General features: G+C 41.9%; 1 protein-coding gene and 1 pseudogene across 1 annotated transcript; one reads left to right on the plus strand and one right to left on the minus strand.

Annotated features, from left to right (window-relative positions):
• Positions 1-64: 64 nt before the first annotated feature.
• Positions 65-17,908, minus strand: slc1a4 (solute carrier family 1 member 4). Its single transcript, XM_086180141.1, has 8 exons — positions 17,275-17,908; positions 13,446-13,488; positions 10,688-10,753; positions 4,746-4,912; positions 4,264-4,497; positions 3,578-3,772; positions 3,351-3,485; positions 65-3,110 (listed from the first exon to the last, which is right to left on the minus strand). The coding sequence occupies exons 1-8, from the start codon at positions 17,790-17,792 to the stop codon at positions 2,873-2,875; spliced, it is 1,596 nt and encodes a 531-aa protein (XP_086036267.1). The 5' UTR covers positions 17,793-17,908; the 3' UTR covers positions 65-2,872.
• LOC147247733 (uncharacterized) lies at positions 9,234-10,479 on the plus strand (annotated as a pseudogene).
• Positions 17,909-18,279: the final 371 nt, after the last annotated feature.

The raw sequence follows: 18,279 nt of genomic DNA on the forward strand, positions 1-18,279 counted from the left end.
TTCTTTTGTTCCATGTAGACAGCAGAAACACTTTCAAAACTGTCACCTTTGAAGTCAATATGTTGAAAACGTTGCTTAATCACACATGCAGCAGTAATGTAGTAGCCTTCTCATTGATTTGGATTCTTGTTTACCTTGCTGCCTCTAACACATTCGCCTCCATGCTGTGCGCTGATAAGATGTTGTTCTTCTATCAAGGATTTAGCTGAGGATTTTCCCTTCAAGAGAGGTTCTATTCTCTGGACAGGAGGTAGTATTTGTTGGGCCAAAGAGCACCAGAGCACAGTGTTAAATCAAAAGTGAATAAATCTCATTTGTGATGCATCAAAAATGTTATTTTATCAACTTTAATGTTGACAGACAGCAGGACCTAAAGCAAATCCACAACTGTATGGGGTTAGATAGTAGGTGGTCCTGAAAAACACACACACACACACACACACACACACACACACACACACACACACACACACACACACGCACAAACACGCACAAACACTTAAAATTAAAAGCACATATGTAACCACAGGTCAGGTTATCAAAATACTGGTTGTATAGCAATAAAAGTATTAAAGGGAGAAAGTACAAATAATGCCAAATGGTTAAAGCAACTGTGATAAATTAATATAAAATTAACATATAGCACACGTACCACATTATCCTATCAGATATATTCAACAATAGTCATGACTCTTTGTTTAAGGTGAACAGAGGAGTTGTTAGCTTCGAAAAACATATGAATTATTCACAGGCTTACAGCTTCATCATACATACATTGACAAGACACTGCAGCACCACATCTCAGTGAGTAGACATCAGGTGACAGGAACATGAATGAAATTCCTCTCACATACTTCACAGGAGTGACGTGTTTTCCTACATGAATGTTCAATGACTGATGAAATAAATAGGAAATGTTACCATGCTTATCATTCAACAAAGCCAACAGAAAAATCACAAGGGTTTCAAAAACGTGCATAACAGTGCCTGCCACCACTAGAGGGCAGCACAAACATATCCTGTAAAGCCTATCAGCACTTTCGAAATATTTCCAACAAAATCCTTTCACCACTCTGCAAATGTGTCATGTTGCAAGTCTGGTCTTTCTAGTCCTACTGCAATAACATAATGCTAAGATCAAAAAAGAACACCCAGCACTAATATAGAGTAGTGTCTACTCCTAAAAACAAATTAGCTTATGATGGCAGCAACAAAGTGAACCAATTAAGGGACAGAGATTTAGGAAGCTCTGGTGGCAAGTTTCAGGAACTGGGATGGTCACATGGGGCATCTCACCAGCTGTAGAAAACAATTAAAATACTAATACAAAACAAAATAATGTAAGCCAATATGATGTGAAACTGTTTTGGTCTGGGATTTTTTTTTTTAATAAACATTTGATGAACAGTAGGTTTTAAGTTAATTCTTTATGGATGTTTTAAAACTTCTTGAATAAAACAATGTTAACACTTTGACACCTGGAAGTTGAATGGATGTTCTTTTAACCAGTGGCACTCATGCTTTTTGAGTACAGAATTATTTAAAAAAAAAAAAACAGTCATAGAAAGAAAGCCTAATTGACTGATGTAAGTAGGCTTGGAACCATAAAAATAAGACAGTAAAACCTGATAGCATTCCATTTTCTGACTGCATTAGCAAACTGCAATGTTACAACTATTACTGTTTCTCTCAACGAATGAACAGAAAAGAGAAATTAGCAGTGAACTGACCTTTTCACCATCACTCAAATCTTTTAGACTTATTTCTGTTATAGTAGCGAGCTAACAGTTGCAGTACTGTTGGCTTAGCATAACCAGAATCTTCATGCCAGATATGTTAGCTGAGAAATTATCCCAGTGGCTAGCTGGTGCAACAAGTTCAAATAGCTCAGCATAATTAGCTAGCTTGTTATTCCTCAGCAAATTATATCAGTTATTAAAATTACTTGATAGGTTTATGAATAAATGGGAACATAAACATGTCCTGAATTAACATTTGTGAATAATGGGTAGGACTGGTGTCAAATCTGATTAGCTGAAAAAAATGACTGCCACTGTCATTACATGCCTACAGCAACATGCTAAGAAAAAAGCTAATAAGGCTGTTACTGTGTGTATGCGCCTCTTTGCAGTTGTCTGTATTGCAGATTTTTTTCCCTGCTTTGCATTCTGGGTCAAGACTAAAGTCCTTATTTGAAGGGTTAATGATTGACATTGGCAGTCAGTAAACATCAATCTGAGTACCATTCATTCACAACTCTGTGGTACCAAACAGATCATTTTCAGCCAGATTTGAGTATAAATTATAACATTTGTTTCCAAGAATCACTTGAAGAGTTTAGAACAAATGAGGTGAAGAAATAAAATCCACAAATAACCTGTAAAGTGTTTAAACAGGCATGAAAGTGAAATTAAGGTTTGGGAGACACCATCAAGTTATTGTTAGACGCTTGTCAAAATCTGTGAAAATCTTGGAGGTCTGTAGTTAACATAGGAGATTGTGTTCGTTGTCTGAAGATGAAAGCAAAGAAACATGATGTTCTAAATAAAACAATTATGGCATTTATATGAATGTTTAAGGTCTTTTTTACACATAGTACCTTTCTATCTTTCAAAACTGTTTTGAACAAGACTTTACAATAGGCAGTGATGCAGAAATGAATGGAATAATAAAAATAATTGAGGCCTATTTCATCAGCAGCACCAAGTTCACTGACTGGAACTACAGTACTTTGTTTTTCTTCAAAAGTAAAACCAAAAGTGGTCCCCTTTTTTCTTGAACAAACACAGTGTCAGATATGTGTCCAATCAGCAGCAACATCAGAAATGTAGAGGCTCTAAAGGTCTGGAGGCAAGACAAACTGTTCCCGAGTTCACAGGACTGACTCGATGGCTTCCGGTGTGGCTGCTGATGGTTTGGTTTGGTGCATAACAAGTGGCGATGTCTCCTCTTCCGCCTGGACATTAGCCACGGCCTCCACCCGGACCTCTGCCAGCTCCCCATCTTGTTGCTGCTCCTGCTGCTTCTTCATCTCCTGCTGATTGATGTGATGGAGTATCCCAGCGCCGAGAGCATCTCCCTCCACGTTCACCACTGTGGTAGTACGATCCCTGTGAAAGATAAACCAAACTGGTCAAATTGTGCTCAAAAACATGACAGACTGTTGAAGACGGAACATTTTTCATCTTGCTCATGTTAATCTGTAGAGTGAGTTTGCTCTAACACTCAGTGACAACTTTATCTGTGTTCCAATTGGGAAACGGTCTACTTTTGCTCCTTGTAATGTGGATAATGTCTGCACAAACATACTCAGGCACACAAGCGTCAGTAATTTCACAGGCTTTACTCACACAATCCAATCTACAGCCAGCATGAGGGAAAGGTCGTTGGTCGGCAGACCAATGGCCTCCAGGATGATGGCGATAGTGATGATGCCTCCAGCTGGGATGCCTGCTGCACCCACACTGGACGCTGTAGCTGTCACTCTACAAACAGGCATGAAATAATCAGGTAACAGTTAACAAATGTGATGGATATTTTCAAGACAACGTTGTTCTTTATAATAGGCTGAACTAACAGGATGGTGAAGATCTGTCCAGCATTTAGCTCAGCATTGTTGAGCTGTGCGATGAAGACGGCAGCAATGCACTGGAAGATAGCTGCACCATCCATGTTCACTGTGGCACCAATGGGTAGGATGAAGCGGCTGATGCGTTTGTCCACTCCATTGTTCTCTTCGACACACTTTATCATGGAGGGAAGAGTTGCTGAGCTGATCAGAAGGAGAGAGAGATCCTTTGTTCCTTAATCATGTACATTTTTGGAAGTGTAATGAATTTTTGTCTGCTATTCGAGTGAAGCTAATTAGTAGTAAAAACTCCAATTTACATTGTCCATAAAATATATGCCCTTTTTTGTGAACATGGTGTCAAAATGTATGTGCACAGAATACTGTTTGCATAAATTTTTAAAATAGTACTTCAGTTATTTTTTATCGATACTTGTCGAGGAAGTGTTGGCATTTTGCTCGAGCTAAGATTTTGTTCTTTTTTTGTGTACAAATGGTAGCTCGAGACCAAACCATTACCAATCTGACACTCAGAAATATCAAAAGAATTTGCCAATTTTTTTTTTAATCAAAAAAAATGTTGCCAATTCTTTCCTTCACAAGTCACATGAAAATAAGCAATAAATTATCAAGAACTGATGTCTTAACTGAGGAGCAAACTCCTCTGTCTACCTGTGACGTGACATTACAGCTACCTTGAGCAGGTGGCAAAAGCTGTGGTGAAGGGCGTGATGAGGCCTGATAGGAAACTGAAGGGGTTCTTGCGTGTGAAACCAAAGTAGATGAGGGGTAGCACGATGCCTCCGTGGATAATGTGTCCCAGAATAGAAGCAATGATGTATTTTCCTAGACTGGTGACCAGGAGAACCACATCTTCCATCTCTACAATCTTACTGCCAACAAGGAACATGATGCCAAAGGGGATGTACCTGAGAGACATCAGAGGCAGCAGGTTAGCAGGAAAGTATTGAGTAGGATAGTCAGGTAAAGTTAATATTTCTCTATTCCTCTAAAGGTCTTAAATAGTCCACAAAAAAATCATGAATCCAACCTTTTTTGACATCTTTCCAAGTCATTTTTTTACAAAGCCTTCTAAAAATATACCTGGAGTCAGTCCAAATGATCCATTATTAATGTTATCTTGAAAACCAATAATGCATTATTCACTTCTACTCACCACATGATCCAGGACACCAGCACCATGGTGGCCTCATTGAAAGCATTGAAGAAGCGGATAAGTTCCTCCCCCTCACTTCCGAGCTTCCTCAGTGCCACACCAAACACCATGGCGAATAACACCAGGCCCAAGATGTTCATGCCATCAGTTTCTGTACCAACCGGAACCTTAAACACACGGTGGAGTTTGTGATGAAGAGAGTGGTGATGATGAAGTTGACTATTAGGTTCACGCCTTTAACAATGTATTGATTTTATCTTTTAGTGACAAAGTCTGATGAAGTGACAAATTACTGAAAACTTCCTCTGTGGTGAATTTCGCTGTGGTAGATATCTCAAAGACCTTCATGGCGTGATCACGAGACGCAAACAATACCAGCCGCTAAGCAGATGAATGATAGTAGGTACTTTGGATTAGCCATTCGCTCATATGGTGGGCTTTGGCCTGTGGTTATCAATAAAGACTGGACTGTCTTCTTTATCACTTTACAGAACTACGATTTTTATCCAAAATAAGAGATTTACTCATCTTATACACCCATCAAGTTGACTGGATGAATAATTATCCAGAAAAGTGAGTAAAACACGGACGCACACAAGCGTGCGACCACACACAACCACACACACACACACACATCTGCACTTGCTGTGTTCCGTCAATCAATCCATTTTCTACCACTTATCTTGTTAAGGGTCACATGGGGGTTCAACCTGAACAGGTCGCCAGTCCATCACAGGGCCAACACACATTGACAATCGGTCAATTTAGAGTATCAATCAGCCTCGTCCCCTCTTGATGTCTTTGGACTGTGGGAGGAAGCTGGAGGACCCACGCAGGCACAGGGAGAACATGGAGACTCCATACAGAAAGATCCCGTGCTCGAGCCGGGACTCGAACCCATAACCTTCTTGCTGTGAGGTGACAGTGCTGACCACTGCACCACCGTGCTGCCCCACTTGCTGAGTTTCCTTCTGTTGTTAGAGACTAGCGCAATGCCCATTAATCAGAACTCGTTTATGAATGAATCCCTTGTGGGAAATTATTGAATTGCAGTGCTCCATTTCACAGTAAGAAACAATATATAATAAAGAAAAAAAATAGAAATCAAGAATATAAGGAGGGCTGCACGGTGGTGCAGTGGTTAGCACTGTGGCCTCACAGCAAGAAGGTTCCGGGTTCGAGTCCCAGCTCGGGCGCGGGATCTTTCTCTGTGGAGTTTGCATGTTCTCCCCGTGCCTGTGTGGGTTCTCTCCGGGTACTCCAGCTTCCTCCCACAGTCCAAAGACATCAAGAGGGGACTAGGCTGATTGATACTCTAAATTGTCTGTAGGTGTGACTGTGAGTGTGAATGGTTGTCTGTCTCTCTATGTTGGCCCTGCGATGGACTGGCGACCTGTCCAGGGTGAACCCCGCCTCTCGCCCGTAGTTGCTGGGATAGGCTCCAGCCCCCCCGCGACCCTTACTAGTAAGGAATAAGCGGAAGACGATGATTGATGGATGGAAGAATATAAGGAGATATCTTCTGTAACATATTTACATTTTTACACACACACACACCACTGCTACTACTACTGTTAGGAAATTAAAAAGTATTAATAGTATAACAACCACTACTATGTCTAGTATTACCACAACTGGTTCTACTATGGTCCGTGTAGAAGGGCTAGAGGGGATGTACTACAGGAAGGAGAGCTACTTCGACATGCGTCGGCCCGTGCATTGCCTTTGGCTCCCCATTCAACTGCCGAGTCCTTGGACGAGGTGGGGGGGGGGGGCATTGAGAGAGTGTCGTCTTCTTTTTATAATTTTTTTTTTATTCATTTGCTGTAAGATGAAACTTTTCTGCTCTCAAAATTAATAATTTCACACGAAGAAAACAAATCAGTGATATAATCTAAAACTGTAGCCATGACTGCAACTGCTTGTAGGAGGCAGTGCCCAGGGTTGTGTGTTATCACAAAACCTATCAAATCTCGGACTTTGATCTCTCTTGGTCATCATCATGGTCTCTTGGTTCTCTTGGTCTGAATTTTGTCATCCTCTGCTGTGATCTCCATATAAACACATACGGAGAGAATCAAATCTTTCCAGAATCTTGCATGTCAGCTAAACTAGTCATCTCAAAAGCCTCATCATAAAAAGTCAGGCGATGGACATAAGAATTCTAAATTATCCAGTTGGGAAAATCCATGTGTGTAACACACATGTGGATCGATGCTGAGAGTTTTCAATTCAAACCTGCTGGTGGCACTAGAGGGAACATCGGAGGGTAATCGCAGTCAGAGGGGTTCATTGCGGGGTGATTGTGAATCTTGACAATTTTTTAATGGAAAACTATCCAATAGCTGCCATTTAAGTCTCAAACCTGAATGATCAATTGAATGATGCCATGCGATCCATTTCTACAAAATGTCATGGATTTTATACAAAAACAGCTCTGAATTCTATCTATTCATCATGTGGCTGAGTTTGTGAACTTTCAAGGAGACATTATAGGGTAATTATAATTTTATTTAAGAATAGTGCTGATATATTCTGCAGTAGTTTATACAAGACCTCGAGGACAGTGTGTGTGGGTGCATACAGTAGGTCTGGAGGGAGTTTAGGTGCTCAGTGAACTGGATGATGGATAACAAAAAAGGACAGGGATAAATCCTGAGCTCAGTCCTCACCCATTGTCCTGAGCTCTCCCATAGCTCTACCAGCTTCATTCCCTGGCCCTTGGGGGAGGATCCAGAATGACCCGTGACAGACAAATACCATGAACTGATGCCAAGATCTGATCCTCCAACTGTTCCACCATAGTGGGTCAACGGGAGCAAGCCCTTGCTGAACTCATCATGCATTTATCTCTGATCCAACACCCACTATGTCTATCAAAGACTGCAGAGGTAACCTGGAAATGTGGCACCAGTCCTTTGTCAGGCTGTGTCAGGTTGTTCCCAGCTTAGAGGGGGTCAAGGGTCAGCATGAACCTGTAAAATATCTAACACTTTGACTGACTAAAACCTGGGAGGTAGGGTCTTTCTATGTGGAGTTTGTATGTTCTCCCTGACCCTGCATGGGTACTCACAGGGAGGGATGAATGTCTGTAGGTTGGATGGATGGATACTCGGGCAGGGTTGAACCATAACACTGGTCGTTAATGACAAATGGAGAAGGTGTGGGATTGCTTGGTGATATCCAGTCCATAGACACACAGCACTTCCTTGTGCTCCCCCTAGTTTTTGAGACGTGACACAATAATGTAACAATGCGTATAATTTTCATGATATAGAGTGAGGGCTCCTTTCAACACACACAGTATTCCCAAAGAAAAATAAAAGTTGACCAAGAACTGTTACTAATAAAACAGAAGGTGAAATCAAGAAGTTGCCCTCTAGTAGGTTGAATAACTTTCTACGCAATTTACAGAAGAATATCTATCCAGATTTGGGCAATGCCAAGCCCAGAGGACAATTTCCCAAAGGGAAAAGAAAAATTCCATTATAAGGCACAAATGGTTTTGTTTTAAAACAACCTATCAGAAAATATGGTGCAGGGCTTAGTGATTCCACAGACTTCCCATTTATCTCATATCGGACCTTCTGGTTTGTTTGTAGCCTCAGTCGTATCAATTCTAAGAATAATGACTATAAGATGTTCTGCATTTCATCAGAACCCATTGAACCCATTCTCCCGAAACCAAGTCGTCCATGTGTCTTTGTTGGGATTGCTCAGTGAGTTTGCACCCAGGGATGGCTAACACACAAACAGTCCACAGATTCTGACGACATTGTGTTGACTAAAATTCATTTACTGGAGATAATTTGTCTTACCAACAGCTCCCCCCTCAAGTGCAATAATTGATGTTATGCACGCGTGCACTCGCACACATACCGTAATCCTTCTCTTTATTTATTTATAGAGATAGATATAAAGATAGATAGATAGATAGATAGATATACACACACACGTACATATATACATATATATGTATATACACACACACACATATATATACACATATATATACACACATTCATATATATATACACACATATATATACATACACATATATATACATATATACACACACACACACACACACATATATATATACATATATATACATATACACACACACACACACACACACGGATACTAGAATGTCTAGAACTGTACGACATCAACAGTAAACTGAGAGCCTTCAGCAGAAACTCGATGGGGATGTGGTAGGCAACATTAGATGCCCACACAAAGCCAACAGTCCAAGTTAACATCAAGTGCAGCATATACCAAGAGATTCACTATCACCACTGTTGTTCTGCATAGGCCTGAACCCCCTTAGTCAGAACATCACAAAGAGAGGTTATGGATACCGATTCTGTAGCAGGGCAACAATTAACCACCTGCTCTACATGGATGAAATCAAGCTGTATGCCAGGAATGACCCAGAAATTGACTCACTGATCCACACCACCAGGATCTAAAGCAACCACATAGGGATGTCATTCAGATTGGACAAATGTGGCCGGATGGTATCAAGAAGAGACAAGATGATCAGAGCTGAAGGGGCCAACCTACCAGAAGGAAAAAAAAGGTGACATCCAGAGCAGGTCAAGTACCTTGGGATCCCACAGGCTAATGGAAACTACAAGGAGGCAGCAAGGAAGTCAACCACTACCAAAAACCTCCAGAGAGTAAAACAAGTACTGAGAAGTCAGCTGAACGGTAAGAACAAGGTCCGAGCCATCAACATGTTCGCAGGGCTGGTCATCAGATACCCCGCTGGGATCACAAGCTGGCAAAAGGAGGAGACAAAAGTTACAGGTGTCAAGACCAGAGAACTCCTTACCATGCATGGAGTGTTTCTCCCTAAGTCCAGCATCCTGAGGCTGTACGCTAAGCGGAAAGAGGGAGGATGAGAACTGGTGAGCATCAGAGTCACTGTCTGGGATGAAATATCGATACAAGAGTACATCAAGAATATGGCCCCTCAGGACGAGCTGCTCAGTGAATGCCTCAGACAGCTGAAACCTGATGAGAGTGAGGAGGGAGAGGTGCAGACTTGGATGTACAAGCCCCTACACAGCAAGTACAAGCGTCAGATTGAGGAAGTGGCTGATATCAAGAAGACCTACCAATGGCTGGAACATGCTGGACTGAAAGACAGCAGAGGCACTCATCATGGCAGCACAAGAGCCTTAGAGGCCAAGGTCTCCAACACCAGATCAGGCCCAAGGTGCAGGCTGTGTAAGGATGCTCCTGAGACAGCCCAACATGGAGAGGCACAACCATGTGGCGGGGACAGTGTACAGAAACATCTGTACCCAGTACGGACGAGAAGAACCCAAATCCCAATAGGACATACCACCAAAAGTGGTTGAGAACAACAGGGCAAAGGTGCTGTGGGACTTCAACTTCCACACTGACAAACAGCTACTGGCGAACCAACTGGACATAGAAGTGGTGGACAAACAGCAGAAGAGGGCAGTGGTGATAGATGTGGCGATACTCGCTGATGCCAACATCAGGAAGAAGGAACACGAGAAGGTTGAGAAGTACCATGGGTTAAAAGAACAGCTAGAACGCATGTGGAAGGTCAGGGCTGACATGCTTCCCATGGTAGTAGGAGCACTTGGGGCAGTGACCCCCAAACTGGAAGAGTGGCTCCAGCAGATTCCAGGAACAACATGCGAAACCTCAGTCCAGAAGAGCGCACTCCTAGGAACAGCTAGTACAAGTAGCTAGCTACTATAGATATCTATATTTCTATATCTCTATATATAGAGATATCTATATCTATATCAATCTATCTATCTATCCATCCAACTAGTCGGCAAGTCATTTTCCCCCCCAAGTTCCAGTGTTTGCATATTTGTATATTTGTGAATGTATATTTCTGTGTATTATGAGTGTATGAGTGTGATGACATGCACAGGTGGCTTCCTACTCTTACCTTCTGATAGAGCATGGTCCCGTTGGTGTCGTTCCCCACAACAACCATCCTGTAGTCCGTGGAATACTGCAATGCAATGCATAAGAAGACCTTAATGTTCCATGCTTCTCGCTTACATATCAGAATACAGCATTAAAAATTCAGGTGTTGCATGTTTGTGTTTCTTTCACCTGCTACGATGTGTCCACTGATGGTGCTTTTCAAGATGTGATCAAGCACAATGTAAGGATTAAAGGTTTTGTCAGTTTTTTTTGGCTGCCTCGCTCAAGCATCTGTGGGAATTTTTTTTAGCGATGGTCCAAGATGCTACAGGTAAACTCTCCACTTTGTCCCCAAAAGCTATCATCTGATTTAAGTTGCTCTTCACTGGCTCTTAAAAGTCCAATTTAAAACTCATTTGATAAACCAAAGGACTCAACATGGTCAGATATCAGAGATTTACTGCAGCTGAATGTCCCCAGCAAGTCTTTGGGCCCTCCTTTCTGGATGTTGCTTAATTGAGGAATAAAACCTAAGGAGACTTTGCAGATGTAGCGCCTACATTTTGGAACTGCCTACCTTAGGTCTTAAGATCTATGGGGAAAATTTAGCCTCACCTTCATGAAATTTTGTTGTTGTTTTTTTTACTCCTTATGTATTGTGTTTTGTGTGTTGTCCTGTGTGTTTTAAATGTGTTCATGCTTTTATTTCCTCAATGAAACACCTTGTCTCTGCACGGAGAAGGTGCTATATAAATAATGTTATTTACTTGATCTCCTTTCCAACTGACTAACAAGTGCTAACATCACCCACAGAGCTTTTTTTTTTATACAATAATCCAAAGCTCTTTAGCAAACGGAAGTATATGAGACCTGCATGTTTTGTTTAGATAAACTTCACAAATGAAAACCACCATACCAAGCATATATGCAATCATTCGAAATGTCAAGCTAACGTTACAAACCAACTACACTACAAGCTTAGTCACTGCAACTAGCTCCACACTGATGTTTTTTAGTTTAGTCCCATTTAGACACTTGTTAGCAACCACTATTTAAAGACACAGCCGAAGCTTCGAAATTTTACAAGTGTTTACTGATGTATTTTATGCCGTTGAACAAATGTTAAAATATATTAAGCAAATGTTTCGCAAAGACCTTACCTTAAAACCCACTTTGAGTTAAGTGAAGCAGGTGTTCTATAGGTATAACTGGCATTCATACCTGAGTCAAATGACCCTGACTATTTTTTAGACTATTTTTTTATCTGCTCAGGCTTCGCTCAGCATTAATGTGACCCCCAAAACTGAAAGAAAGTAGTAATTGGCACCAGCCGTATAGGAAGAGTGCTCGGGGTTCCACTAGCCAAGCAGAGTCCCATCGCATTGACAGCGTTAGTGATGTTTAACTATTCGCAAAGGAAACTGGATAGACTAGCTTTTACAAACTGGGTATACCTGGATTTGGACAACTGATATGTGGGTGTGTGCAGTGGAGAAGGGGTATAAATGATATTCCAAGCCCTTTTTGCTAATGTTTGAACATAATAAAAAGAAGCTGAGCCAGCGATACATCCAGCTGTGTCCTGGTGGCCAGAAACCAACAAATTATGAACGGAATATTTATCAGCAACAATTTTGACATAGTCATTCAAGTCAATCATCTACAAAAATCATGATTACAGGGCATTGAATGAAAAGACACTTGATGTTAACCATAAAATCACAGCAGTTATTACATAATGTCACCAAGTAGGCTTCTATGATGGTTATAAAATTTACTGCTGTAATCACAAATTTCAAACAGCTTTAATCTGCCCGAATGGAACTTTGTTTTGCAAGTTTTAAGTGTTTGTGCGTTGCTCCTATATCGGAACGCAGAGTATGTGTGTGCAAAGGGGGGCTGGAGTCTTTTCACTGACCATCACCACAACAATGCCTTATAGGTTGACAGTTGTTAACAGCTTGAACAGGCCTGCAGACTGTAAATGAGGCTTTAGGATTATCAAATGTATGACCAGAGCCTCAAAGGGAAAACGACAGCTTTCCAATAATTTTATACCTCAACGGTTTAAATGTTTGTCTAGCTGTAAATCTCTTCTGCTTTCGAGGTTTAATCCTAACTTGGATCCGGTTCCACTACAGTTTAGGCTGCTGGATGGAGCGAGGGAGGGAGGGGGTTCTGAACTCTCCGACCTGACTGCACTTTGAAACTTAATGTTCTCTCCTTTGGGGAGGTCACCAACCTGTTTGAGTTTATATTTCACAGCCCTGGTTTACATCAGTGAGTGAGGGCATTTGATTATGTGAGTGTGTGCGTAAATGGTAAATCTTCATTTTGTTGTGTGTGTTTTCATCTAGTACCCCCCTCCCCAAATATTAGACATTTTTATTCTTATTTTAGCCCGAGCAGGCACCATCATAACTCTTGGCCGTGTTCAAGAGCAGCGAGGCGAGGTGGGTTGCTAGGCTGGCTGGAATGGAATGGTTTCGCCATGGTAACGGCTGTTAAGGGACAAGGAAAAAAGCGTTTGGGCGAGCAGGGGGAAGCAGTACTCTCCATTCTGAGCGTGTCCACATTATGAGGCCCTGAGCACTCCAGTGAGGATTTACAGCCACTGTAAATGAACATGGAGTGGCATCCATGTGTGTTTGGTGAAATAAACTCAGATGAATAATCGGCACAGGACGCAGGTGGTAATGAAAAGCAGACAGACAGTGGTGATAAAAAGGGAAGTTGATGAAAAAGGGATAACAAATAAGTCAAGTGCTGGCACTCACAGAGCGGAAAGCAGCAGCCACCAAGTTTGCTGGGAATAAGTTCCTGTGAAAAGGAGAAAAATAATGGGACTTAAAAGAAAACATTGCTTTTATTTCTTTGGTGTTTGATATCATGCATTTCACCAAAGTTACAGTGATTATCTCATGAGCACCCATGTGAAATGTAAACTGTTCACAAGGAAGGTTTGTCATCACACACTCCCTGAGCCTCGGCCCCTATCCCAGGATCCTCCATCAAATCCAGTGCTCTGCAAATTCCCTGACAGAGCAGTTGCTCTGGCACTGATCTACCATCTGCTTCATCTTTTATCAAAACAATTCAGGGTGGTTTTTACAAGGATTCCTGAAAGCATTAACACCTCAGTTTCCATAAAGTCCCATAATGCCCAATCATATGATCAGAGTGTTTGAGTGTGAGTATCAGTACACGCTTGGTTTAAAAAAAAAGTAACATTTTCTAAATCCCCCTTTTGTCCCCAACAAATACACTTGATTTCTGTCAAAAACATGGAAAAGGGGCATTAATAAATTAGAAAGAAACAATTAGCAGAAATCACAGGAAAACTGGAAAAAAAAAATCCCAAAATTTTGACCAGATGTTTTTTCATTGATGAGAAAAGAATATCTTGAGTTCCAACAGTAAAGAAAAGGTCAGATACTGTCTCAGATTTTATAATTGTCTCTCAAAAGAATTCAAATACAGGATAAATGAAGTTAATCTCTTCTTCACTTGGCTGAGGATCCCCTGGAGGACCCTTATTGGGGAAACTCTGCATTGAATTTGCCAAAGGCAGTCTTCAGCTTCAAAAAGAGACATCACCTGCGTCAATTTAAGACAAGATAAAAGAAGTCGTCTTTAATCTCAGAGGAGAAATGTGGGTTATCTGTGTTACTGTGCAGCACCAGAACCACAAAAAAAATTTTCCTCCACATTTTTTTGGCCACAAAGTCAAAAAACATTCATCTTGTATCATTAGTCATCTCACATAGCCAGTACCACAACCATGAGTCCTTTATGAAAACTTTTTTCCCTCAGTCTGTAAAGGCACCATAGTGAGCTTATTTTCCTACTGTAAGCAAAGCACACGGGATTACTTGAAACTGCAGGCCTTCTCTGTGTATTAGTGTGTGTTTGTGGTAACTTTATCCTCAAGAGCCACACCACACTGTGCAAAAGAAACACAAACTGTGCCCACATCTATTCCCATGGTCACACCACAGCCAAGCAATTCCCCCCATAAACCCTTGACCGTTATCAACCCTGGTTCCTCAGTCCAGGTCCAAATGCTGCTTCAGCTCTTTAATAAGTCCCCTCGACTGGCCACACTGGCAGGAAGCAACACTGTCTTTTCTTGATGTGAAACTGCGGCCATGATCTCCATCTCTCCCCGAGAGGGGTCATGTTTCTTCTTAGCACATGACTGAGGCGAGGAGCTGGATTAACGCAAGGAAACTTTTTTCCCACAGTGGCTCAGGAGCAGCTCTGCAAGTTACAACTGGATCCCCTGATGAATCTAATCCCTACATGATGAATCAACCATTTAATTCAATTAAATGTAATGAACGAAATCATTTAATACTGGCTATTCAATAAAGTGCACCTGTTTTGCAGTAGTTGTGGTTTCTTACTTACACTTTTGCTTGCACCGAAGTCAAGATGCTATTTAAAGAGGAACTTGCATATCAAATGTGTTTCCAGGTGTTTGCGATCCCTCGAGGGAGCTGTGTAAAATCTGATCAAATGACTCAGGTGCCATCGCTTGAGTCAGTTTTGGTTGAAGACTGCCAGTTAAAAATGAGGAAACCACACCTTCAATTAATAATGACTCCCTCACCACTCAGTGTGCTTTGCTATACACTAGTTTTCTCTCGCTAACAGTTAGATGAGAAAGTCAGCATCCCTAAATATGAAGCCAATGAAAACAGCTTATCACAGCTAAAAGAGTTCTGTTTATGTCTCCATGTGTGTTTTCCATTTGAGAAAGAAAAGCTGTGCTCCTGCTGATAGGTGAGTAGTGCTGACAGTAGTATTACACCGCTGCTGAGGGGTATCCCTCCTCAAAATACACTCCTCTCTCCAGCAGCTGTCACCTTTCCCTTACACTGTGGGGATGTATTATTAGGATGCCTCTCATATGGGATGTTGAGAGACCATGCTGATATTTAGAATTGATGCTGCTGGTTATTTTTATTCTGTTCTCTATTCTAAATGGAATTAGAATCCACGAGACCCCCAAATGACCCCGAGTGGCTCTGTAGACTGGTCTGTTTGATAAATAGTGGGCTGAAAGTGTTCTTCACCCTAAAATTGTATTTTGCCTTTCAACGACTCAGTGCTCGGTATCTGGACTCACAACAATGTTTTTGGCATCCAGCTGCACTTGTTTGTGTGATCTCAGATGGCAAGTCACAGTTGCACTAAGTTGGAAATGTCTTTAACTCAAATCAAAGCGCTACTGAGCATACGGTTCGATACAAAAGACGTGGAATATGACTTTATGGCAACGCTGAACCACGTAGGAACATGATGGAGAATGTTGAACATCCTTAAAAAGTAGTTAAAATGTTATATTTAAACATTTTCTTTAACATCTTTTGGATTTGTAATGTTAGCCGGACTTGCGTGAACGTTCCCTGCTAGAAAGTTGAGAAAGGGCAAATTATACTGCTGTAGATTTTGGAATTTTGACGCCACCTCAGACTTCCAACATGTTGAAGAAAATCAGCAAAAGATCTGCCTAAATTGCATATTTATAAAAGCCAACAATTTTGACTTTAAATATCAAAAATACATATAACACCTTTGCAATGTAATTATATTTTGTTCATTTGGCACTGTTGATTTTCTTTGAACCGTAGAAGTTTGGTTCACAAAAATTCTAAACTCCACTGCAACAAGTTGCCTTTAAGTTTAGAGCTGTGTTGTGGTGAAGCGAGGGATGAGGTAATAGCGGTACAGAATGGCAGAAGTCAAATTAAACAACTGCCTGTCATATAGAAATATGTGATCACATACTTTTTTTCTCTAGTTGACTGAGCTGCACCTGTAACCAGTAGCTCCTCCATGTGGGACACCACACGGTGCAGGTGAGGTTTGCTGAAGTGAAGTCTGTTGTGACTGTTTGATCATTCATGCAACAAAATGTAGCAGCTGTGATCAAGTGTGTCTCACTTCCCTGGATTCTGCTAATAGCCCAGCAGTTAGTGAAGCCTGCTGTTCTGTCACGGCTTCATTAAGGTAGAGCGACATCATACAAATGTCACCATTAGTTAAAGTGCAGGCTACACTGACCTGCTCAACAGTTATTAGTTTAACTGTGCTGCATGCACACACACACACACACACACGTGGAAGTGGTAGTAGTTCCCTTACTAAAATAAAAGTAGAAATACCTCGATAAAATAGTATTATTATACATATGGAAAAGCGAAGGGCTCCATTTAGAATTTAAAAGCATTTTATATTGAGTTTACTTAAGTACCGAAAGTAAAAGTACACATTCTGCCCAAACACTCACAACTCACACCTATTAAAGAACTATATTTACACTAATTTATGTTGTTGACAGTCAGAATGTGACAATTAAGGGTAACGTGCCTGCACATGTATGTCCAATACTTTTATTTAGTAGAGTTTGGGTGCACACACACTCTTATGGGTTAATGTCTCCAACTGGTGCGTAAGCTGATAACTATTGGTACTTTCTAACACTGAGACTCCTCACCAACTTACTTCGTTTTCAACAGTGGCCTACTTATAGCTACATAAGTGTAGGGTTGTGTGATTTGTGAAATTTGTGGGGCGTTCTGTGCGCGCGCCCTCCAGTACCTGGCCAGGTCTAGAAAGGAGTCCGCGGTCTCCTTGTCGCTGCTGACGCTCTCCAGACCCAAGCTGTTGGTGTTGAGCGCTCCAGCGCCCACGCCAGGTTTGATGATGAAGGCCAGGGCCACCCCGATGCAAGAGGCGATCAGTGTGGTCACCAGAAAGTAGGCGACCGCAATGCCCCCCAGTTTGCCCAGCGAGCGGGTGTCCAGGCTGGCGGCGCCGGAGACGAGGCTGCAGACCACCAAGGGCAGAATAATCATCTTCAGCATGCGGAGCAACATCTCTCCCGGGAAAGCGAAGTAAGTCATCTGCGCTTTGGTCAGGTTCATGTTACGGACCATCATCCCGAGCCCGACGCCCACTAGAACCCCGGACACGGTCATAATCACCAACAGGTTCTTGGCCAGAAAGTCCACAAGCTTCTCCTTGAGGCTCTTCCTCGCGTCTTTCTCCAGGAGGATGCGGTCAGTGGAGGCCGAGCTGGGCATGGCATGCCCGTTGATCTCGCTCTTTCTCTCCATCTTCTGTGTCACTGTGGAGCGACGAAGGAGGCTCAGACCGGGTCCAGGCAGCGTGGGCTGGATGCTCTCTCACACACGTTGGTTAGCTTGCTCAGCTATGAAGGCTGGATCCGGAGTGAGGGCTGAGCCAATGGAGAAGGAGTACTGGATCCTTAGGAACATGCGCACTTTAGCCATAGCTTTTGACAAAGCAAAGCAAGCAAATGATGCAAGAGTAGGGGGAATTGCCAGGCTCCCTGGCAATGTGGAGAATATGAAACATGAGTGCAATAACGTCAGAGAAAAACCATCAACATGTGTGTGTCCTATCTGGTTTAAGTCTATGACTGAGACTTAGTCCCTCTTTTGAAGTCCTTTGGTTCAATTCGACCTCATTCCTCAACCTCTACTTAGGGAGAAGGCTCCACTCAGGGCAATACTAAGCTTATTTCACCATTCAAGTACTCACAAATGGTTGTGTTGAGCCGACCAAGCCCTTCTTTTATCC

Source organism: Aulostomus chinensis, chromosome 16, assembly GCF_037954235.1.
Source record: "Aulostomus chinensis isolate RoL2024-O1b breed Wild chromosome 16, RoL_Achi_v1.0, whole genome shotgun sequence".
NCBI classification, from domain to species: Eukaryota; Metazoa; Chordata; class Actinopteri; order Syngnathiformes; family Aulostomidae; genus Aulostomus; species Aulostomus chinensis.